This window comes from Mesoplodon mirus (genome assembly GCF_964341445.2).
Source record: "Mesoplodon mirus genome assembly, chromosome: 14".
NCBI classification, from domain to species: domain Eukaryota; kingdom Metazoa; phylum Chordata; class Mammalia; order Artiodactyla; family Ziphiidae; genus Mesoplodon; species Mesoplodon mirus.
Window position 1 is genome coordinate 37,401,175 of NC_138990.1, and position 25,748 is coordinate 37,426,922.

General features: G+C 41.8%; 1 protein-coding gene across 3 annotated transcripts in view; it reads left to right on the forward strand.

Annotated features, from left to right (window-relative positions):
- VSNL1 (visinin like 1) overlaps positions 1–25,748 on the forward strand; it is a 97,926-nt gene that overhangs the window by 19,812 nt on the left and 52,366 nt on the right. For 2 of the 3 annotated variants that reach the window (XM_082642612.1, XM_082642614.1), the window contains exon 1: positions 20,513–20,751. In XM_082642612.1, the coding sequence (XP_082498738.1) occupies positions 20,539–20,751 (213 nt within the window). In that variant the 5' untranslated portion in view covers positions 20,513–20,538. Of the gene's footprint in view, positions 1–20,512; positions 20,752–25,748 lie in introns of those variants that run through there. The other variant, XM_082642613.1, reaches the window with a different exon arrangement.

Here is a 25,748-nt window from a genome sequence, read left to right on the forward strand (position 1 = left end):
CATGCATTGCATTAAAGCAGTTTGTCTGCCTCTGAACATTATTATACAAAGAATACTTATTTTAAGAATACACATCAGAACTAGACCTAAGGAGCCATCGGGAGCCAGCAGACCTCTGAGGATTTGCTGCTGCCTCCTTTTCTTGGTCTTGTGGAATCCAAGATGTTCCTCTCTCTATACATAGCATCTCAGCTTCTCTCTCTGCAGTTTAGCTTTGCAGTCACTATTGATGAAGGATGCTATACCATCTGTCTTCCTTTCCAAATCCCTGAAAGAGCAAGTCTGATTACTTTTATCTCTATTTGCAGAGCTCTTCCCACCATCCACCCTCATCAGCTGGCCTGTGCTGTGCCAACTTTGATTGGGTTTTTTTTCTATAAATTTACTTATTTTTGGTTGCGTTGGGTCTTTGTTGGTGCGCGCGGGCTTTCTCTAGTTGCAGCGAGCAGTTAGTGGTGCATGGGTTTCTCATTGCGGTGGCTTCTCTTGTTGTGGAGCATGGGCTCTAGGCCCACAGGCTCAGTAGTTGTGGCTCACGGGCTTAGTTGCTCTGCGGCATGTGGGATCTTCCTGGACCAGGGCTCGAACCTGTGTCCCCTGCATTGGCAGGCGGATTCTTAACCATTGCGCCACCAGGGAAGCCCTGATTGGATTTTTAGGTCATCTCTGCCTAAGAAAACCTTAACAATACTTCCCTGAATATGAAATACAGATAAGACCATCTCAGCTAAAAGAAGAGATGGGACATATTAATACCGATGTGTCCAGTATATCTGGCAAGGAATAAGCAGGAAGGTGAGATGAAGAGGGAAGGGAACTATTTTGTGACAAAAGTAATTTAGGCACTTCCCATACATCTGTAACACAACACATTATCTTCAGAGCAAAACCAGCGAGTTTATAAAGTTTCTCCATTTAATAGAAGACAGTGGGGCGTTGAGGGAGTGAACACTATGCTTTGACATCCAGCAGATCCGGGCCTTTTTGACTCCAGCGCTTGAGCTGTTTGCAAACTCATTCTAACCAGGAGTGTTTAGCTGTCCCTGGCATCAGTCAGTACTGTATGCTTAATTCTAGGGAGAACACTGGTTAATCAGTCAACTTGGTTAAGTTTAGGTCAGTCGAGACAGTTTTTAAGATGTTAAGCAAATATGTAATTGCTAAACATTTGAGAATTGCCTGTGTACTGTCTAAATGTGTAAGTCCTTTAAAAACAAGGTATAGTTTCATTATAAAGATAGTCTTTGACAATCTGAAAACATTAAAGTAGAAAGAAATTTAAATCATCATCCTAATGTTCAAAGTTAATTATTGTGATTTTTTGACATATTTCGTTCTGATCTTTTTCCTGTATGCCTACTTTCTTACATAGTTGTGGTGTAGATAAAATTTACCCTTTTACTTCCAAGTATTCCTTTTTAAAACCGATTCTTTTAACTATATCATGTGTTTTTCTAAAGTCATACTCCTCTCTGTTTTCTTTTATCTAGTCTTCTTCCATGCTTCAGAAGGGATTTCAGTTCGGTTTAGGAAATATATCGAGTACAGTAAAATAAAACAGAAAAAAAAAGTGAATTAGAAAAGAGATTTCAAAAAAGGAAAACAAGGAAGTTTTTCTATGTGGCTTGGCAACCTCTCCTCTGTACCGTCCTTGAGTCCTTCTGGCCCCAAATATGTTTCTAGAGCCTGTAAGCTGAAAGAAACTATGCCTAGATAGTTGGCCAAGGACTGTGTTCTATTTCGGCAGTGAAATGCATATTTATCATTAAGTGGACTTTATTACACCATTCCATGACGCTGTTCAGAGTGACCTTTACAGAATTATCCCAATACTCGTGCTTACAGTTCTGGAAAAACAAAAACAGCAACTACAAACAACTACCTCCTCATTTTATGTGCTTAGTACAATGGCAGGAAACCAGATGACTCAAAGAGTTACTATCATTCCAACTTCATTGATTCAGAGCCTCAAAAGATCAGCCTCTATCAAGATTCCTTGCAAATGTTTTGTTAAACTGTTGTATCTGATATCCCCATTCACAGATGAAAATTGAAATTTTATAAACTCATTTTAAAAACGCTTACTGAATGTCCATGTGGTAAAGGTGTTGATGAGCAAGACAGGGTTCCCATCTTCAAAGTGTTCCAAGGGTCTAGCAGAGTCAGGCAAGCAGACAAGTAATTGCAAGGCCCAAAACGACCTTGAAAGTGTTAACTGCAGATGCAGTGGTAACGCCAACAAAGCAGTTATAAGACTACGGAAATTAACTGGATTTCCATGTTGCGTTATGAGACCAATTTGTGTATCACAAAAATGAAGCCACTTGAGAATTAACAACGGAGAGTAAGAGAAATGTATTTGTTTCCTAAACTTAAAAGGGACATGCTTTAAATTATTCAGTAAACTTCTTAGAGTCTGGCACAATTTTCTCCTCAATTTTCTGCCACATGTTTTCTTTGAAATGAACAGGATTACTCTGTATAAGAGCTGGAAGAAAACATCGTTAGCCAAAATCATAATGGCACCCAAGCCATCTGATTACTTAATCTTCAGCAACGAAGTATACCTAGGAAAAGTCAGTTGGGATTAGAGAGAAATCTAAATTACCAACTGCTTTAAAGGAAGATATCTTAATTTTTTATTGTGAAAAATTTCAAACATACAGAAAAATTTAGAGAATAGTATAATAAATATCCATTGACCTACTACCTAGCATTCAAAAATATTAATGCCATCTCATATTTTGATATTATCATCATTTTTCTTCTCAGTCCCACTCACCTCCCTTCTCCCTCAGAAAAATCATTCTGTTGAACTTGGTATGCATTTTCTTCATGAATACTTTTATTCTTTTCACTAAATATGTATATCTCTATAGTATCATTTTGGCCTTTTTTTTTTTTTTTTTTTTTTTGTGGTACGCGGGCCTCTCACTGTTGTGACCTCTCCCATTGAGGAGCACAGGCTCCGGATGCACAGGCTCAGCGGCCATGGCTCACGGGCCCAGCTGCTCCGTGGCATGTGGGATCTTCCCGGACCGGGGTACGAACCCATGTCCCCTGCATCGGCAAGTGGACTCTCAACCACTGCGCCACCAGGGAAGACCCCATTTTGGCTTTTTGATATTTAAGTAGATGACATCATATTGTATGTGTCATTCTCCAACTCACTTCTCTCAAAATTATTTTTAAATCACTGTTTTTATTCATATAATATCATTCATTCATTTTGACTACCATATAGTGTTTTATCATGTGACTATACTTCAAATTAAATTACTCATTCCCTATTTGATGAACATTTAGGTTTTTGTAACTTTTTTTTTTAATTTGCTATTGTAAACTTGTAGTGTACATCTTTTTCACATGTCCCCTTGTGTGTTTGTGTGAGTTTCTCTAGGGTATATATGTCAAAATGGAACTGCTGGATTATGTTCTATATGCATCTTCTGCTATATTAAATATTGCCAAACTATTCTCCAAAGAAGATGTACCAATAAATAGTCCCACGAGCAATATATTAGAAAGAATTCATTTTTTTTACATCTTTGAAGACACTTGATATCAGCATATTTTCAAAAAATATTTTTACCAAACTGATTATAAAAAAATGGTCCTTTGTAATTTTCTGTTTTCTTATTTTTTATTGGCCATTTATGTTTTCTTCTCTGTAAATTATCTATTCATATGCTTTACCTATGTTTCAGTAGGATTATCTTTTCCTCATTCGTTATTTGGAATTCTTTATATAATCTGAACACAAATCCTTTGTTATATACATGTCAGATATCTTCTCCTTGCCTGTCACTTATTTAACTTTATCCACGGTTACTTTTGTCTTAAAAACAGTTATTAATTTTGAGATAGTCATACTTATCAACCTTTTACCATGATTTGTGTGTTTTATTTAGTTTTGGTTTTAATCCATCTGAAATATAATTTTGTGATTGGTGTGAAGTTTTGCCCTTTAGACAATATTTTCCTAACACAATTTTATTGAATATACTTTTGCCAGAATTTCAGACTAACTGGGACTAGGTAGGGTAGAAGGAATGATGAAGCATATACAGACATCTAAGTTTCTGACTTGGACTTGCAAACTCATGGCTCTTCCCTGAATTATTGAGACAGAGATGAGGTCCTGCCCCCTCTATTCTCCATTGCCTTATGCTTCTCTAGAAGATAAGTAGCTCATTTCTTCTGTCAGCTACTTCATGCTTTTGTTGATGGAATCTAGGTGTAAGTTTCATTTGACGAGAACGGTAGATTTGCAATCAAGAGATGAGGCTCTGGAACTACATCTTCCATAGATATTCTCTACACTCTTAGAAAAAGCTTGTGTCTTCTCTAGGCCTCAATTTCTCATCTGGAAAAGAAAAGCATTAATCTAAACTAGGATCTATTTATTTACATTCTCTGGATCTCAGCCTTCTCAACTTTATAAGTGGGAAGATTAATTAGATTTTACAAAGATCTTTTCAAGTTCTCATATTTTAATGTAAGTTAAAATGGTAACTTATAGATCTCTCACCATTAACACTAATGTGCTACCATAGAATCTTGTACATTATAGAAATGTGTAATCACTCCATATTATAAATTGTAATTAAATTTTTTATATATTATTTATATCTTCCACTGGGTCATTGGTTTCTACAGGAATTAAGAAGCTTCTTATTCATCTCCATATCCTGATACATAACAAGGTTGCTGCACATAGTCTGTATTTCGTAAATCAACTCTAACATTTTGTAAGTCAAAAAATAGTAATAATAAACAAATTGTTTTTGATAATTTCTTTGATAATTCCCCTCAATATTTTCTCTTCTCACTCTTTCTGAAACTCAGACTAGTAATATGTTTGATTTTGTGGAATAGTCTCTATTTTTCTATTTTTTCCTCACCATTGCCTGTCCTTTTGTCTGCACTTTTTATTGATGTGTAAGGAGGAAGACAGGAAAACAACTGACTTCATTTTTTCAGTAAATAGTTGTAATTATAATGTGTATTTAATATTGTATGTCTGCTTTTTCTACTTAACATATCATAAGTAATTTGCCATGTTTCAGCATTGTATTCACAACTTTATATTCCATTGAGTAAACATGCCATAATTTACTATACATTTCCCGAATGGGACATGGTTATAGTTCTAGAGTTTTTACCATTATTAAATAAAGCTGCAATAATTATATCCCTATATGCAACTTTTTTCTCTTGGATCATTTCTTTAAGATAGCTTCCTCTGGAAACAAAAGTGTTGATATTTAATGCTTCTTGATTTCTAGTACTTTCTAGTGGGTTGTACCAACATACAATTTTACCATGTTAGGTTATTTAAACGATTGAAATTGGCCACTGATATTGTGTCTTTTGTTCTGTTCATGTTCATTGCCCAGCTTTCTGTCATATTCTCTTCCCATTTATTTTTAAGCACATTTAATCCATAAATGACATTTATGTGACATATTTTTCACATTTTGATATTTGCCTTTTTTTCTGGTGTTTTTAGACTCTCTAAACTTTGAATTTATATAGTTATATTTATCAATCATATACTTTATAGTTTCTGCCACTGCTTTTATGTTTAGAAAGTTTAATTTAACCATCATAAATAGGTTAAATATGTTTCTCTGGTTTTGTTAACTATTTGTGTTTACTCTGGCATGAATTATCTTTTCACATTCTGATCATTCCTCTTTTCTGATTCAAATGGTTTCCTTAATTACTGGTAATTGCTTTATATGTAAAGCTATATGTATATGTATATAATAGCTATTAACATTTTGTCTAACATATTTTCAGTTTCTAAGAGTTTGCTTTGACTTAATTTTATATTAAACTGTTTATTCCAAATGTTAGGGATGTTTTAAAAGATGTACATGGTGTGGTTCTGACTTACATTTTTCACCTAACTGCTATCAAGTGGTGATGATGGCATCCCTTACAAAATTACATTTCCTTTCCTCCTTGTTCTAAAAATCTTCCTTGATCATACATTAAGTAATTATGTGTAGCCAGATCTATTTCTAGACTCTCCGTTCTGGTATGCTGATCTATGTCTGTTTTTGTGCCAGTAAATCCTTCACTTATTTGAAGAGAGCTCAAATTTCCTCTCTTGAGCCTTTGCTGCTCTAGCCTAGACATTCCCAGCTTCTTCAATTGCTGCCCTTGTATTTAGCAACCAACCCTTTCCCCAGCACCCTGGGGGCCAGGAGATAACTGACCAAGTCACCTCACTTGGGTAAAGAAATGCATAGATCAGGGCAGCACCCAGGCCAGAAAGGAGAATAATGAACCCTTACATTGAAATAACAGTTTTTGCCCTGGAAAGCACTTTCCTGTTTCTCATCTCCTGTAATAAGGCAGAATAGCTAACGGTGGATAAGCGCCTTCCAGGATTCAAATCCCAATGTTTTCTTACTGTGTGACCTTGGGCAAGTTTGTTAAAGTCTCTGAGCCTTATTTTCCTTGACTGTGAAATGAAGACATACATGGTGTCTACTTCATTAAATTATTTTAAAGATATCAAAAAAAATTATTGTAAAGATAAGCATAATCATAATTAACACATGGTAAGTACTTACTAATATAAGCCATGATCATTACTGCTAAAATATTGATTGTATAAATTTATTATTTCATTTAACATTTTGAGATAGTTATTAACATACACAATTTAAAGTTGCATGCATGGGATAAGAAAGGTTCAATAACTTTCCTAAAGGCACCAGCTAATAGAAGTGCCAGAGTTGGGGATCTCACCTCATCTTAACTCCAAGGTCCATGCTCTTTTCTGTAGATGACACTACTGCACAGCATGATGTAAAGTACTTATAACCAGTTCTTTGAGTTCTGCAACAGTTACATAAGTGAAGCTGTAAATTCTTAGGTAAAGGTAAATATAAGGTTCAACTATATGATCGTCTTGAGATTTCCTTTTGGTTTCAACATGGAAGGGCATTAGATGAATGGGAAGGATAGATACGGTTTTATCTTAATCTACAAATTAGCTGATGTGGAAACAGATTCCTTCAAACTAAGTATTACTCAACCTACTGCTCCAAGTGGCAGTGACATAGGCCCAGAAGCATTTGTCATCCCCACGGGGTGCCAGAGGAAACAGCACTTCCTTTCCTTCAGCACATGTTACCTGTGCTCTCAGAAGGCCCACGGCCGGGAGGGAGGCGGGTGGAGGATGCCACGTTAGCAGCCTGTGCACACAACGGCAAAGTCAAACAGAACCGGAAGGTCTAATTTTAGCCCTCTCAGCCTTGGCATTGTTCCTTTTAGCCAAGATATTTTTCATGCACCACAGTAAAGTGCTTTGTTCCAGCCTTACTGGATACTTCACAAAGGCCCAGCAAGGACAGGTTGAGTATGATTCAGAGCTGGAAATACATCAAAGACAGGAACCTCAATGTTGAGGGCCAGCTCTCCTCTGGCAATTTTTGGTAAATAGGCTCTTTCCAGCTACCTCCCAAAGCCCCAAGAAGGAGTGTGCGGTTGCCTCTGCTTCTCTAGCTTCTTTGTGAAGCTTTAGTTGGCTGCTCATCAGCAGGTGTCTTTGCTCCGTCAAGCCTGGGATTTGCACGTCACTCTCTCTCTTCATTCCTGCTTAACAAAGCCCACTTCTTTCCACATGTCTGGGTCTTGTTTTCTTTCCCGAGGTGTCCTGGAAAGCCCTCTAGATTAAGAACTGGAAACACTTTTACAATTTACAAGCTGCTTCTGTGGTTTGTTCCCTACAATGACCCGGTGAATTAGGTGAGGCAGAAACTTTCATAGAACTTTTGGAGATGAGAAAAATGGAAGCTCAAAGAAGAAGCCAACTGTTGCCAAGGTCACACAGGAAAACATGGGCAGAGTTGAGACTGAAAACCGGCTCTTGTGTTTTAGGAAAAGGCATGGTCACATGAACCTATCAAAGCACAGAAAATCCACACAGGTCATTTGGCAGGGCCCTGGGAAACTTTTCCTGAGGATGTCAGTGGGTTTCATGGCGAGAAGTTCCAGGCTGGGAACCCAGGATGGTGGTCTTTACCTTCAGGCAAATCACCGTTTCCTTTTTCCTGGGAAAATGGCAGGGAAGCTTGATCCCAGACACATCCAGAGATACCATTGTTTCCAAAGCCTTTGTAAGGGAGGAAAAATAATTTTCCTTCTACCCTCTAGGTTCTTAGTTAAGACAGATTAACGGGAGAAAAACATAAGTTTAATAACATGTATAACTTCTTATACAAGTGAAATATCCAAAAAAATGAGTAACTCTCTGAAATGGTCCAAGCCATCCCCTTAAATACTAACTTCAGCTAAAGATAAAAGAAGATGTTGATGGGAAGGAAAGCCAGATGTGAGATCCTATCAGGCAAAGCACAGTAAGCAAGGGTATGGTTGTTATGCAGATTTAAGTCAGTTACCTTCTCCATTGATAAGAGTTCCTGGAGATTTAGTCATCCTCCTAAATTCTGTACAGAAAGGGAGACACCTTACAAATGGAGATTTCCCTCATAAATGTAGATGTCTCCTTCAGAAGGGTAACTTCTCGGTTTTCAGAGATTCTCCTATGTTTGCTGTTTTTTAAAAATAATCAGCCTAAAATAGTCCTTAAGCGAAAGAGACATGTTTTGAAGTGGCTAATTCTGTTCCCCTTCACCTTCTGAGGTCTTTCCTTTGACCTTCAAATAGATCCCTCTCTGGACCTCATTGGACAATCCTGGATCTGACCTTAGGCACCCAGAAGTTATGATCTATGGCATTATCATCTTTCTCTATCTTTGAATTTTCCATCTTTTGAATTTCAATTTCAGTCATTATAATGAACACCGGATAGTGTATTGACATTTACAAAGCTCTTTCCTATCTTACACCTTGTGGTAACACATCTGAGATTGGGATTGTTATCATCAATCTCACAGATGGTAGAATTGAGCCTCAGAGGGGTTTCCCAACAGGGTAGATGCTGAGGGTCAGAGACTCTGACACACAGCGCTCCCCTCCCAGCACTGTGTCTCCCCATCACTGCTTCTCCATGTGCCGAGATGGGTGAGGAGGCAGTGGACTCAGATGTCTCCTGAGCTTCTCCCCCGTTTTCATCCTTTCACCCAGAGCTAACCAGGGTGGGCTTGAGAACTAAATGTCTTTGGCCTACAGGTGAACCCTGAACTACTGCTGTGAATTAACTGTTTGAAATAAAAGTGGCTTTAATTGAAAGCACCACGGCAGTTCTCTTTCCAGGATTCCTGAGACTGTTTGTGAACAAAGGACATTTTGTTTGTTTGTTTGTTGAAGTTATTTATGTACATTTTTTTATGATTACAATGTTATATGTGCACATTATAACAATTCCAAAATGATACTGGGGGGAGTGAAATATGACCATTATACTGCCAGCAGTTACAACCACTATTAATACTTTGATGTAAATTATGTACTGCCCAAAATTTTTGTGCACACTAACTTGAGCTTGTGTACATATAAAGGAAAAGCAAGGCGATACTACGTATACTGTTTTGTGACTTGCTTTTTTACTTAACAGTTTATTGCAATTACTTCTCTCCTTTTCTCTTTCTTTTTTTGGACCTCAAAAGTACACTTATGTTAATCATATTCTTCCATTCGTGGCACACAATCATCACTGTCTATATAAAGCCCCTCTTATGTTTTATTATGTTTTTTATCTTCTGCACTCACTTCCATTCTCCTCCTCCATTCTGTTGTATTTAATATATGTTCTCAGGTGTTTATCCTGAGGTGAGAATATACAGTTGTTTTATGTTTGTGTGTTTTAATTTAAGTAAATGACATTGACCCAATACTAGTTCAAAGCAGTCAATGTAGATCTACATAACCACTTCTAATGGCTTCATCATTTCCATTGTATAGTTCTACCAAAATCTATCTAACCAGTTTCCTTTGATGGACAGTTAGGTTATTTTTTGAAAAGGTTTTGCTTTTAATTGTTTTAAACAATGCTGAAGTAAACATTCTTATATATATATGTCTCTGCAGGTTTGTGATTATTTCCTTGTGATAATTTTGAAGGACCACTTTGTGAAAAATCCTTCATCCAATTTTTCATTTTTCAGGTCCTAAGGTAGTTTTGTTACTGATTCCTGGAGGTTCCCCCCCCCCAATTCTCTTTCTCTGTCTCTCTGACTTTGTCTCTCTTTCAACACTTTGCTGGTCTCTCCCTAATGGCATTTAACACAGTCATCTTTGATCTCTGTTTCATAGGTGCTTGCTTATCGCTCAGTTGATAAGCTCTAGCTCGTTGTTGACTGAGATCACATCATAATTGATTCAACAGCGTTTCCTGTGCACCTGTTCAGTGGTAGGCTCTGAATTGGATGCCAAGGTGAACGTGACAATCACTTTCCCCTTGAGGAAACCCAGGTCTGGTGAGATAGCAGACATGCCTTATGGTGACCATGCCATGGCAGGTAGCATGGTGACAGCAGTGTGTACAAGAGTCAAGGTGAGAAAGAGGAAGCCAGACAACAAAGTCACAGAAGGTGATTCCCGTCCATATCTGGAGTATGGATTGGCGTTTACTGGAAGATCAAAGTGGACCTGATGGGAACTGCCCTCACAGCAAAAGGAACAGCTAGTAAACAACCAGAGAGGTTTGCGATGATACAGGAAGTTGAAGCATAGGGTGGGAGCATGGGGAGTGTGGACAAGAGGTGGAGTGGGGACAGAGTAGGTCCAGGTGAGGATTGGATTCAGAGTAAGGATACTGGGAGTCCACTGAGGGGTTAGGCAAAGCAGTGATGTGATTGGATTTTGTGTTTTAGAAAGGTCATTTTGGCTGTAGTGTGGAAGATGGAGGGCAACACCGTAGAGGGGAAAGCAAGCGAGTTAGGAGGCTATTGCAGTAATCAGAGTGAGAGATGGTCACATCCTGCACTAAAGTAGTGGCAACAGAGAGAGGTAGATGAAATCTGAGAGAGAGTTAGGAAGTAGAATCTACAAACTACTTAACTGGATAATTGATTAGATACAGGATTATGAAGAAGAGAGCAGAGTCCTGGATAACCCCCAGGTTTATAAGGGACCCTGGGCAGGTGGTGGGGCCATTTACCCAGAGAGGAACACAGGAAAATATGCTGAGTTTGATACGGTTGTAGGATATAAAGGTAGAAATGTCTAGCAGGTAGATGGATATATTCTCTACTATTCAGGAAAGGCCTACCATAGGGATTTGGGAGCCACATTTATCTTTTTTTTTTTTTTTTTTTGCGGTACGCGGGCCTCTCACTGTTGTGGCCTCTCCCGTTGCAGAGCACAGGCTCCGGACGCGCAGGATCAGCGGCCATGGCTCACGGGCCCAGCCGCTCCGCGGCATGTGGGATCTTCCCAGACCGGAGCACGAACCCGTGTCCCCTGCATCAGCAGGCGGACTCTCAACCACTGCGCCACCTGGGAAACCCCACATTTATCTTTGTAATAGATGATAATATTGAGTAAAAGTTTGTTAAATAAGTGAACAAATTAATTTTTAGTATCATACTTCCTTCAGATAGAGCATTTTACTTCTATCAAGTCACCTTTATCTGAGAATGTCAAAGTTCTTTGTCCTTAAGGCCCACCAATGTGAGTTAAAGTCTTTTTTAGAATTACTGGACAGATAAGCATTTAGGAACATGGTAAGAGCAAATGGTTCTCAGAGGGGAAAGACCACCAGCCTAAGAGTCAGAAGACTTGAGTGACTCTGCCACTACTGGTAGACACTTGAACATGTCACTTGCCCCTTGGGATATCCAAGTCCTTACTCTGAGGGCCAGGAGAGAGCTTGCACCACTGATGCTCCAGGCTGCTCCTAGCCCTGTGACTGATGATGTGCAGGTGATAGCAGCGCCCCTGGCCTACACTTCTCGCACGCTCCCTGCTGCTCTGAGATAAGGGCCACGGTTCTTTCCCACTGGGGCATGGTAGCACAACCTGGAACACAATCTGTTGGACAGAATAGGGTGATTATTAATGAAAGCATTTCCTCTGTTACCTCATGGAACTAAGTGAGGTTCTGACACTGCCAGAGATGGCCTGTTTCCTTTCACAGAAATTGATGCTCAGAAACACACAGAATGGTCAGAGGCAAGCCACACAGGGAAGTAGAAATAAGATACAGAAAAGTGGGTGGCTGCTTGAAACACTCCCAGATGAAAGGTTACCAGCTCTTAATCAGCTCACACTTATGTTCAGTGGGTGAGCAAGGAATTGGATGGAAACTTCACTCAACAGTTGATGCTTCGTCAGGGTCGTGGGGTCCTCAGATGACTTTCCTCTGTCGGGTTGGATATGAAGCACTTTTTCTTAAAGGAAGGAGAGTAAATAGGACCTCAGTAAAATTCTCCATGTTTCACAATTTGTGTACTTCTGTTTACACATACCAGGCCTGGTGTAGGTGGCGAGGTTGGGATGATGCCGGGGTGTCTAGGCCTGAATCTTGAAATGATTTCCTCTGCATCTTCTGGAGCAGCCCAGTTTGCTGGGTCCCACGATGAAGATAATAATAGCTACTGTTTGTTGAATACCTGCTACGTGGAAGGCACTGCTGGAAGGAATTCAATGTTCTCTCATTAATTCTCATAACAAGCCAGTGAGCAAATGTCATCATTTCCGTTTGACAAATGAGTGAACCAAGGCTCCAATGGGCAAGTAACTTATCAAAAGTCACACACCTTGTATGCAGCAGGAGCATCATTTGATCCCAGGTCTGACTCCAGCACACATTTTTTCCCCACTAAACTAAGTCCACGTGCAAAATAAAAGAGGCACATGTCCTGCTAGAAAGAGCAGGGAACCCACAAAATAGGGTCAACGGGAAACTTACTCTGAGTAGAAACTTTCCCAAAGTCGTAGCCCAGCACCTGGGCACCAAGTGTGGCTTTGGGCTAAGTGGCATTGCCCAGGTGCTTGAGAAATCTTCTTTGTGCCTGGGAAAGGAGGGAGAAGATGGCAGTTGAATCTGACCCCCAGGGGCTGATCAGGCCACTGATTCCTTGTGGATCAGAGTCCCTGAGCACCTGGCCACCTGGTTACCAGGTGGGTTCAGTTTGGAACCACCTAGTCAGATCCAAGGGCTAATGTCCACTGGCAGCTTCCGTCCTGGGGTCAGGTCTGTCCCATCCAACCAGTGCCCCAGGGCCCCTGCAGGCTCTCGGCCCCTAAGCGGTAGAAGGACCGCTCAGGTGGCAACTTGGAGCAGGGCCACTCTTCACACCCGTCACAGGGACATGGATTGGCCCGAGGATCACAGGCCTGGCCGTTGCAGCAGCCTCGAGTCTTATTGCCGAGGCTTGGTAGCCAGGACACTGCTAGAGCCTACTACTAACTTGCTGTGTTCCCTGGCGTAAGTCCCTTGACCTCCCAGGCCGCCTCTAGAAAACAAAGGGATTGGATCAGGTGGCTGATCCCTGAGGCCCACTTCTGCTTTCACCTTCATGTACCAATTTCTTCTTCTTTATGGAATAGAACTCTTGTCACTTGCCCTAACGGTGCCACCGCCACCGCCATCGAAACGTTTTTCCTCATTTATGACAAATCAAGTAAGTACTCTTGCCTTATCTTGAACCCCCAAGGATGTAGTCGGTGCCCCCTGCCTGTTTTATGCTTGTGGGGTAGGATCTCCACTGTCATCCCAGGAGGTTCCCAGTTGGAGGGAAAGTCATCAGAGAATGCTACTAGAAAGCCCGTCTCCCCTTTTCTTTTTTTATTTTTGTGGTACGCGGGCCTCTCACTGTTGTGGCCTCTCCCGTTGCGGAGCACAGGCTCCGGACGCGCAGGCCCAGCGGCCATGGCTCACGGGCCCAGCCACTCCGCGGCATGTGGGATCTTCCCAGACCGCGGCACGAACCCACGTCCCCTGCATCAGCAGGCGGACTCTCAACCACTGCGCCACCAGGGAAGCCCCCATCTCCCCTTTTCTGAAGCGGTTCTAGTCCCCAGAGGTGGCATGAAAGGCCAGCCTGTGATCGACACTCTCCCTGCCCCCTGGGAAGAGCTGCTGGGGACTTGTGAGCCCTGGGCTTTAGGAGGATGAAGAAGAGAGGAGCAGAAAGAGCCAGAGGGCCAGATATTTGCCTTTATTAGAAAAGAAAACCCCACACAATGTGCTGGGAAACTTTGAGGCTTAATTTTCAGGGTTGTTTTAACAGTCTCTGGAAACTAGCAACCTAATGTCATTTGTTTAAGGGATCCAAGAGGGTTGGTGATGGCGATTGTTTCAGCATCCTGACACAGAGGTAAACATGCCTCCTTGCTTACGGGCTATGTGTGTTTGGCGTGGGGACAGCACACTGTGAGTGTGGGAGGGTGGGACCGCCCAGTTAGGTCAGGGGACTGGGGTTCTCATCCTGGCTGTGCCATCCGTTGCCTGTGTGATATTGGAAGACCTCAAACTCTCCAAATGAAACCAAGGGCTTAAAACAGAAGAACCCAGAGTCAGATCTTTACAAGCTTTGGTCTTCCCTAGTTGTGTGATTTTTAAAATCTTAACGCTAGACCCCAGTACAGGATCTTGAAACCATGTCGAGGATGCCAGATGGAAGCAGTGAGGAATCAGAGACAACTTGGGTTATGTTTGTGCTGCTTTGGGTGTTTTCTCATTAGACCATCTACCTTGATTTTTATTCATGTTTTTCATCGGTGATTCCCAAGTTGACTGAGAACCATATTCACCCGAGCTGCTTGTTACAGACTTCCCTCTAAGGGAGGGTCTCATGAAGCTGTATTTTTAACAAAATAACCAAGGATGATTCTTGCACTTAGGCAAGTTTGGGACACAACTGCTTAAGAGTTTTCACCTGGGGACCAGCCACAGTTGAAGTTGCCTGATGCGGGTGGGAATTTGTCTCTCTGTCCCTTGTGCCCCCTAGCTGTTGGCTGTGAACATTCATCTCTCCAGGCCCCATATTCCAAGAGGTGAATGTCTCCTGCATCCAGTTCTGAGCCCTTCAAGGCCGGAACCATGTCTTCTCTTTACACCCCACCGCGCCCAGCACAGGGCCTTTCTCATAGACGATGCCTATAAATGTCCACTGAACTGAGTTGCCCAGAGAGTTTCTATCTGCCTCAGTTAACCAGACCATCAGCCATTATTGGTACAAATCCATGCCTTTAAGGACAGGAGGAGAGGAGATTAGTGAGAATTTGTAGAAACATGTCACAGAGAAGACAGCATTGGAACTGAGCCTTGCAGAAGGAGTAAGATTTGGGCCAGTGGTAAGGAAAAGAAAGGGGGATCCAGGCAGAAGTCTAAGCACAAGCAAAGCCAGGCTCTTCCAGTTATTCTCATGTTCAGGTGAGAATCCCAGAGCCCAGAGAGAAGGCCTGATATATTCAAGGCTGGCCCAGGTAACTTGACACTAGAACCAGATCAACTCCATTCAAGACTCCTTCCATACCTGGCACTATTGTGTGTTGCATAGGCCTCCCACCTGAGCCCCTAAAGCTTTTTCAGCCTCTGCTCTGAGCCCTGTTTCCGGGACTGTTTCCCCAGCAATGTGCTCATCCTGCTGTGTGTCTGCATGTGTGGTGGTGCTACCCCAACTCAGCCCCCCAGTCTTTCCATGAATCTCACCAAGCTTCAGCCAGGCTGATGGTCCAATTACCTAGGAGAAGCCAGGCGTGCTGTTCTGTGTGCCTCATCGCATGCAGCAAGCCTTGGTGTGTCCTGAGAAGCTGGGCTTAGGTATCAGAGTAGGCAAAGGACAGGCTCAGGGCAACACACACACACACACACACACACACACACACACACACACACACACCACATATATATTTTATTTGAATCCTCTTTAAGGCCAAAAGGGTCTGTGGAGTAAAGATGCTCATGGGAGCTTCTCGGACCTTCTGGTGGGTCTTTTCTCCCTTCCAGGAAGTTTCCCAGTTCTCAGAGCATTCTTACATGTTTTACCTCTTCTGCTCTAGAATCCTGTTATCAAGACAGGGTAGGAAATGGATGAGAAGTGGCCAAACCCAAGGCAGGAAGACCAGTTAAGAGGTGGTTGAAGAATCCAGGCAAGAGATAAGAGCCTTTATCAGGAAACCAATGAGGTTTGAGACATCTTGTTCTCTCTGTACTAAGCTTTTTACTAGCTGGTTGAGCTAGGGTAAATTATGTAGTCTTTCTGAGCTTCAAATTCCTCATCAATAAAAGAGATGATAATTATCTCTTTCTTACAGCATCATTATACGGGTAAATATTGTTACACAAAAGCCTTTTGTGAACTGTAGTGTATAAAAATGTGGTCTTCTCTGGTCATCATTTGCAATTTGATGCCGTGCCCATGGGCCTGTTCCTGGTGGTCTTCTCTTGCCCATCAGAACCTTTCTACCAGTCCCATTTTGTGCCTAGCACTGAGTCTCTATGACAACTCAAAGCATGAGAAATAATTTGATTTGGGGCTGGGCTGGCTTTTATCTTACAGCCTGGAACCCTAGCTTAAAAATACTATACTCTGGTATCTTTCCCCTCCCTTAGGTAACAAATGCTCAAGTACCACCAGTTTTCAGGTAAAAAATGCACAAGGCCCACATGCACCGACTCTTTTGAGACAAGCCAGTTTGAAGTCTGTGACTCATATTTTCATACTTAGAAAACTTAGGCTGCCAATCAATGAGTGGTGGGGGCACAAGGACCTTAAAAATCATCTTGTCCAACTCATTTTTCAGTTGGGGAAACTGAGCAACAGGGAAGGAAAGAATCTTGCCCAAGATCACAGATTTAACTAGAAATAGAGTGGGGATAAATCCTCCCCATTATGTCATGGAATCTTTTGGGGAACATGTTAAGCTTTACTGTCATTTTACCCTTTCTTTCATCCCAGTCTCATAATGAAAAAAACTACTTGGCCCATGTCACTGCAGCCCCAATATGGGGAGGGCATCAGTTCATTTATCAGACATAACTGAGAATCACCTTTATGCCAAGAACTGAGGATGCTGAAACAAAGGCACAGGCCCTGACTTCAAGCTACTTAGAATTTAATGATGAAGACAGACAAGGAAACAATCTCTAGAAGGTCAGGCTATTTTCTATACAGTTAAATGAAACATTCCTCCCATTTGCTGTCTGCACTTTATACTTAGGATTGCATTGACTCTCCTCATGTATAGATTATTATGAGGCTGATTTTCCCAGAAAGAAACATACCAAATCCCATAATGGGACTAATGAAGACCAGTGACAAGATCCTTCATAGTGGCTCACGTCCCATTCATTCATCTCCTCAAAAAGTATTTGTTGAGCATCTAGTATGAGGTACCAGGGTGCAAAGATAAATAAAAGCAGTCCTCTCAAGCAACGAACAATCCAGTAGAGAAATCAATCATGATCATGGAAGCTTTTATAAGGGAAAGGAGAGGCCGAGGACAAAGGATGCCTAAGTCAGCCTTGGAGAGTCTGCAGAGATTTCACAGAGGAGCTGGCACGTGAGCTGAGACTACTTAAAGAAGGAGAAGAAGCGTGCTGAGCAGATAAAGGGGGATGACATTCCAGGAGAAGAAACAGCACGTGCAAAGCATGAATGTGTGGAAGCATGCAAGCCCTGGGACCTGTAACAGTTGATTATTACTGGTATATGAAGTGAAAAGACAGGTTGGCAGAAAATGAGGCTATGAGTCAGCAAGACTGTGCCACGCTAGCAAGCTGGGACTACATCCTGTAGACAATGGTGAACTGTTGAGCGTTTTGGGGAGAAGATCAGACGCTGAGGTTTGCCTTTCAGAAATTCATTCAAGCAGCCATGCAGGAGGCAGGTTGGGGTAGAGAGCCCAGGGAGGATTATTAATCCAGGCAAAACCTGATGAGGGCGGTGGCAGTGCCACTCTGAGCCAGGTCAGAACTTGATTTTGTACATGATTCACTCATTTCCAGGCACACCTGAGTGATGGTGCTGTAACCAAGATGCATGACGTTATGCATTTGAGTCCCCAAAACTGCGATTCATGGTGCTGACCATGTTCCCCTTGTGTGTAAGAGACCATCCTCTCCCGGGTCAACTGAACAGTTTAAGGCATCGCAATGATCCGTAGAGAATCCAGGCTCCCTTGCTTAAGAGAGAAGCTGACACGTTGACCTTCTAAAGGCCCTTGGGGGAGGTGGTTTTTAATAACCCTTAACCCCTTTTCCCATCATTCATACAAACTCACTTCTGAGCTTGTGGTTTTGGTAAATCTAACGGGCTTTTCCAAACAAGAGCTTGGCAAAGTGATCCCTCTCTCATCCCTCTTGCAGCGCCAGAAAACGCTGATTCAGCCTCTCAAACCTTCCTGCTTTCGCTGTTTCTGTTCCTTCTCCTGCAATGCCTTCCAGCCACCTGTCTGTCGGTAACTGTGCGCTAGAGCCTTGCAGATCCACGTTCAAATTCTAGCTCTGCCACTCGTTAGTTGTATGATTTTGTACAAGAGAGCTGCCCTCATTGTTTTGCTGAGTTGTCACAGGGTTAGAGGTCAAGTTTGTGAAGTGTCCATCCTAATGCCTCCCCCGCAGCCACTCAGGGTACAGTAGCTATTATTATTAGGTGAGATTCTGGTTCAATAATGAAAATTTGTAATACTGTACTGAAAAGAACAAAGAGAAGTACTGAAAGGTTGGTAATACATCTTTTGATTATCAAGATAACCATGAATTACCATTTTCGTACCCAGATTAATTAAACCTGACACCTGAGTGCCCACTTGATTTCCATATCCAGCTGTGGAATCCCACAGTAACTTATAATTAAGAGATGGTTTTTAATAAGAGACTTGAAACTTGAAATTCAGAGCAAAAATATGTAGAGAAACTCCATGAGAAAGGGCATAGTTGCTGGTCCTCAGGCCCTTTTATCAAACAGAAGAGTTTGGAAGCAAATGGCCATCTAAACAGTATCTTTTCACCATGCTGTGTGCTTCCGAAAAGGAAGCTTCCCCTGAAAGCAGCAATAGTGGTTTGGTTTCATTGTTTTGAAAGAAGTGTTCAGTGTTAGGGCAGGTTACTGACAATGGGTGTGGAATCTGTTTTAGAAGAAGGTAAAAAAATAATAACAGCAGGGTATGTGGTAAGATTACCCCTTCTGGGCTATTGCAAGTATGGACCTGCTGAGAGCCTAGTAGAGAATTTGTCTCAAGCACTCTGAAGGACTGGCTCCACTTGGGTAAATTCTCCAAAACCTAACTCTGGCTCCTCTCACAGGGCTTGAAAGATCTCGCGATACTTGCCTTGTTCTGGTGATCCCCCAGATTTTCAAGTCTAACTTGACTTTTTTAATTACTCTGTGGTTAATTTGTTTTGTTTTACTTCTTTTTTGTCACAAAACAACTACATGAAAGGGAATTTTTAAAAAATCATCTTTAATTTTCCTGCACTGATACAACTGTTTTAATTTTGTAATGTTTTTTGGTCTTTGTTTACCTACATATTTCTTAATTAGCCATCACAGTAAATCTGAAAGAGTTTTTTTTTTTATGTGTGCTTTATTGAGAAAGAAATAGAAGCTAAAGCAGTTAATTAATATTGCTGTAAGCAACACATAAGGTAAAGGGCCAAATCAGGGATAACTCTAAACCTATGCTCTGTTCACCTACACTTGACTGTGATGTTGGCCACACAACCTGGCATATAATCAATGTATTTTATATTTTATGTTATGAACTATTATTTTGACTTACTAGCAGTAATAAGAATAGAATGGAATTATGTCAACTGAAATTCACTAACTAATCTTTAAAAAAAAAACCACCCAGAAGTTGTCAACACTGAAGGCAATGTTGTAGGAAGTTTCTGAAGCTGAGAAGAGAGATAGAGAATTAATGAGACGAGTAAAAACGATCTGTTGGCATTTGAAAAAGAAAAAAAAACAGCAGAAACTTTGGAACTAGAACAACGCATTCCCTACCATTGCTGATCAGATTTCCAAAGCCACTTTTCTTTTTTCTTTTTTTTTTGTTGTTTTTGCTGTACGCGGGCCTCTCACTGTTGTGGCCTCTCCCGTTGCGGAGCACAGGCTCCGGACGCGCAGGCTCAGCAGCCGTGGCTCACGGGCCCAGCCGCTCCGTGGCATGTGGGATCTTCCCGGACCGGGGCACGAATCTGTGTCCCCTGCATCGGCAGGCGGACTCTCAACCACTGCGCCACCAGGGAAGCCCCCAAAGCCACTTTTCGATCATTTGGCTATAAATCCTTCTTACGGTTCTTGTCAATAATGTCACTTAATATCCCTGCAAACTACATGTAGAATTAGGCACCTGTGTAGTAAGTGCTAATGAATCATAATTCGTAAAATGAGAATACAAACATTTTCCATGAACTTGACATGAGTAGCATAAAAAGGGATGTTGGCTTTCCATGTGGGAGTCAGTGCTGTGTAAAAGATGACACATGAAGGAGGAGGATGAACCCTACAGCCTTTTGAGAAGTCTTTTTCGGTCATCTCTTTTCTAGAATATCAAATAGAAGGAAACAGACTTGGGGAGACTTTGATCAGACACGCTGGAGGGACTTCAACCAAGGGACTGCTCAGAACTCTAGCTTGGCTCTTAATCAAGCTTGAAATGATCACAGCCACGGCACTAATTGCATTAATTTGCTTTTCATCAGGCAGAATGGGGAAACAGAATAGCAAACTGGCCCCCGAAGTGATGGAGGACCTGGTGAAGAGCACAGAGTTTAATGAGCATGAACTCAAGCAGTGGTACAAAGGATTTCTCAAGGACTGTCCAAGCGGGAGGCTGAATCTCGAGGAATTTCAGCAGCTCTACGTGAAGGTAAGTTGTTTTTCAACTTTTTTTTTTTTAATCTTCAGGCCAGAAAACATTGTCTTCATCACATGTAGCTTCACATGGAATTATAACTCGAAGTAGCCAATTTGTTTCAACTCTGGTGGTTTTCCACCCAAAAAGAAAAATGGTCATTTTTAAAAATACAAAGGGATGTGTTTTGTTCCAGCCATAAGTCAAGCAATTTCTGAACAAGAAGAGCAATTGTTCAATCAAAACACCCAACAGTTCAGAGGATGATAGCATCTGGTAAAGCACAGTAAAAATCTCAAATAGTAGCATTTGCTGATGAGTATTGACAGGCGGCTAATTGCACCATTGTCTGGCTTGTTAAAGGTATCTGTACCTCTCTCAGTTAGCAAGAAAGTATCTGGGAGGGCTTTTGCACCCAGAAAGGTCCCCTTCTTTGCAGGTAAGAAAAATATACAGATCTCCACAGCTTTGCATTTAGAAGAAAGTAGGGAGTTCTGGTATACATCAAGGTCTACCAGGATGGTCTTCTATCCTTTTATCAAGGTCTAAAATATGGACTTTCCCCAGGATTTCGTACTGTTTAGAAGTTAACATTCCCCTGGACATTAGATAAAACTGTTCCGTGTAAGGTATAATTTGTACTGCAGTGGTATTGCTTCGGTTTGTCTGAGTTTATCAGCTGTAGTTGTTCTAGATTTGGCATGATCTAAGACATTCCGTTTTGTTTACACTTCGATAATGTGAGGCTTGTGGAAAAAAATGCATTGTTTCTCTTCTAACTTTTTCTGACTAAAATACCAAATAGATAATAGTGCTCTTATCATTCAAGTACAGCAAGTATCAATTTGAGCAATATGAACCATCCACATGCATAATATGTGCATGGGATGATTATATAAAATATGAAACGGTGTCATTCTCTCTTGAAGTTGAGCATCTCATATAGCCTTTGCTCCAGCAATTCCATCCTTGCATATGTACAAGAAGGAACATGTATAAGAATGTTCATAGCTGCACTGCTCCCAATAACAAAACTGGGAAACAACCCAAATGCCCATCAAAGGGAGAGTGGAAAATAAACTGTGGTATACTCACATGGCAGTCAAAACAGTTGAACTGCAGCAACACTGAAACATTAAGTGCAAAAAGTAAGTCTCAAAATACTTTAAACACAGATAAGGTAAAAATATGTTTTATAGAACTACAAATAAAAGCAATAAAATCGCATGAAAAAGAAAGCAAGAGAGTGATGAACACAGGATTCAAACTGCATCACCCACCCTGCAGTTATGATGGTTACATCCAGTGCATAAGAGGCAAGGGGGCTTCCCTGGTGGTGCGGTGGCTGAGAGTCCACCTGCCGATGCAGGGGACATGGGTACATACCCCGGTCCAGGAGGATCCCACATGCCGTGGAGCGGCTGGGCCCATAAGCCATGGCTGCTGAGCCTGCGCGTCCGGAGCCTGTGCTCCGCAATGGGAGAGGCCACAACAGTGAGAGGCCCGCATACCACAAAAAAAAAAAAAAAAAAAAAAAAAAAGAGGCAAGGGATGAGATGGAAGTTGAGCCACATGGTTAGATAGTTGGACAGATTGTGTTAAAGTCTTAGCTATGGCTTTGGGTGCTCGGTTTGCAGGTGGTTATTGCATTAATAAAAGCTTGCTAATCCTGCATGGACCACTAATGAATGTTAAGAATCTGTGATTATCATTAATCCAGTGCTGACCACCTGAGGGCTCAAGGTATCTATAGCTATCTTTTTAAATGTGTGTAGAAACGTACACAAAAAGTGGTATGTGCACATGTTATAAGTTTACTGTGACACTTCTAAGGATATCTGAGTAATTAGTTTTTAGTGTGTAGAGATCTTTTACATGGAAGCACTGAGAAATGCATTTACCATTCAATTGACATAAATTGCTCTTGCCAAGAAGTGGGATGGTATGCATTTTCCTAGATTTTTATACAACTCACCATAGTTTTCAAAGTCACATCTTCTACCATTTTATCACCCAGAAGTTAGCCTGTGCCTCAGAACTGTCTTCCCTCAGCCCCAAGGAAAGTACAGACAAATGAGATTTGTCAAAGCCACTTTCATATCAGTAAAAGCCATGCAAGCTGTCACTCTGTGTTTAAGAGCTCTATGTGCCATGTTTCTCACTATTTGTTCAAAATGAGAGTGGTTTTGCCTTTGAAGAAATAGTTCAAATGCAGGAAAGGAAGTATTTTTATTTACATGCTGGAAGTACTCAGTGCTGAAAATAAAATCCACCTCAAGATAAGGGAGGGGGGTGTGTAAACATCAAACATCCCTCAGTGTTTTATGGTACAACTGATATATATGTACCAATATCAACCCCTACTCCTACCTCCCCCACTCCACCCCAGAGTGGACTTTTTTTCCAGGAAGAGGATATATAACTTTGTGGATGAAGTTTAGATTCTTGGCAGCCTCTTAACAGCCATATTTAAACTCAGCCTGTGCTCTTGTATCAAATAGCTAGAAAGTAGGCAAAGCCCTCCTCTCCTTCCGGAGTTGTCCAAGGACAAAATACAAAAGAGAATCGCAGAGGAAATGTGCCACATCCACAGGAAAAAAAAAAAAAAAAAAGAAAGAAAGACAGGTCTGATAGGTTAGAAGGGAGAATAACAGAGAAAGATGTGTATTATGTAATAAGGCCCAGAGAAGGGCTGAGAAGAAAAATCTTCCTTTAATGCAGCTTGAAAGTACAAATGTTCAGCAAGACACAGTCTTTGTCGTGGTGAATAGGCACTTTTCAGTAGTTCCTTCTATCTCAGTGTGGACATTGAGACATCCTGGAATCCAGCTGAGTGAGCAAAGCCACCGGTGGCCTCTGCCCTCCTGCCTGTGTGGTCAGCCCGACACATCTGCTGTCACTGACCTAATCCATTTTAGGCTCCGGGAGAGTCACCTCATTGTGTGGAGTCGGTTCTGATGAGGGTATGGGGGTGACAGGATAATGGGAGAGACCCCCCCACAAGGCCAGGGGCCACAAACTGTCAACTTCAGAAGCCTTTGTATCCAAAATATAAAGGAATTCCATTAAGTCTACATGTAAAACTGTCTAAAACTAAGGTTCAGAAAAATGAGGTAATGTGCCCAGTGCAGCAAAATGAGTGAAATTCAGGACAGACATTAACGATGGGTATGCTGACTTGCACTGCAGCACACGGCCCTGCCTCTCGACTGGATTCCCCTGGCAGCCCCTCATCACCCTCCCTCCAAGCCCCTCCACCATACAGCTGCTGGAGTGGGATTTGAAAAACACAGGTCTGGGCATGGACCTTCCTAGTTTGTTACCGAACCAGGCTCATTTGCCCAACATGCAGCAAGCCGTACACTGAGATGCTGAGGTTTGGAGCAGAGAGTTTATTCACAAGGCAGCCAAGCAAGGAGACAGGAGAAGAAGTCTCAGATCCACCTCCCTGAAGGCAAAAGGCTTGAGATATTTATGGGATAAAGAAGCAGGGTGGTCTTAGGCATGGGGAAAGGTGATTGGAGGTGGGGAAAAGGTGAGGTAATCGGCGTTCCGAGCCGGAGTATTGGGTTACATGCTTCCTCATGGGATGCGTGTTCAGGAATGGAGGCTCTTAGCATGGTCTGAGGGTAGAGTTTTTGGCCCTCTGACATCCAAAGGTCATTCATCAGACAACTGTGCAGGCCCAGTTTTAGGCTCAGTGGTCCCATCCAGCTTTTGTCAGCTTGACTAGACAGGAGTTGACTCCAGGTTTCTGGAAAACAGCTTAAGTGCCTGTTACTCTAGTGACCCATACGTCAGAGGCATTATCTATAAGGGTGGTTAAGAAGTCTTGTGATATATGACCTAGCTACGTGAAGCTTGGAGGGTATGTAATCAAAGAAGGAAAAAAAAATAGCAAGCTTAATCAGTAAAGGCAGGTTACAAGCAGAGGGGTTTTTTAACAAGCTGTTCCCTTATCTGCTGTTCCATAAGTCAAGGATTTCTGTTAACCCTATGGGGCATGGTTTCACAGGTTTCATTCTTTAGTCATGTAGAGAATAGTCACCTCACTTAAATCAACATACGACCCAGTGGCTAAGACAGGGCCTGCCACAGAGCAAGCATCAGTGTTGATGAGTGAATTGTATTGAATGCTGGCTGTGTGTATCCTTCTCAGGAAGCCCTGTGGTGGAGGCATATAGAAGTGACTAAAGGACAGTCCTGCCTGCTCTCCAGGGTCTCACAGGCTAATTGGAGAGACACAGTTAACCACAAAACAAGGCAGAGTGACATAAATGCTGTTGGTGGGGCACAAGTGGAAAATAAAGGTTATTTCAAAATGGGATATTAAAGTTAGAAGTTAATTAATGCAGTGATGAAAGGAAGACTTTTCTCCTGGCCTTTCAGAAGATAAAGCGTCTCTGAGTATATAGCTTTTACCTTTGACAAACTTGGTACCTATGAAAGGTGCCCACCCACCCCCAAATTCATGTGTTGAAATTTTCATCTCCAGTATGTCAGAATCTGACTGTATTTGGAGAGAGGGCCTTTAAAGAGGTAATTAAGTTAAAATGAGGTCATTAGTGTGGGCCCTAATCCAGTATGACAGGTGTCCTATAAGAAGAGGCAATTTGGACACAAACATGTACAGAAGAAAGGCCACGTGAAGACACAGGGAAATGATGGTCGTCTGCAAATCAAAGAGAAGCCTCGGAAGAAACCAACCTTACCAACACCTTGATCTTGGACTTCTACCCTTCAGACCTTTTATTGTTTAAACCACGCAGTCTGTGGTACTTTGTTATGGCAGCCTTAACAAACTAAAAACAGTACTCATTCCTTCTCTGTTACAAACTTCTCATGGGCAAACCCAGAGCCCTCTGTATCTGGTATAAGCACGCCTTCTGTCAGGAATGTTCTAACGCTCCTGGCACACACAGAGATGTCCATGTTACTGCAGATGTTTCATCATCCCAACCACAGTACTGCTGCTGAGAGGTTGGGGAGAGAGATTTTGCATTTTGTCACCA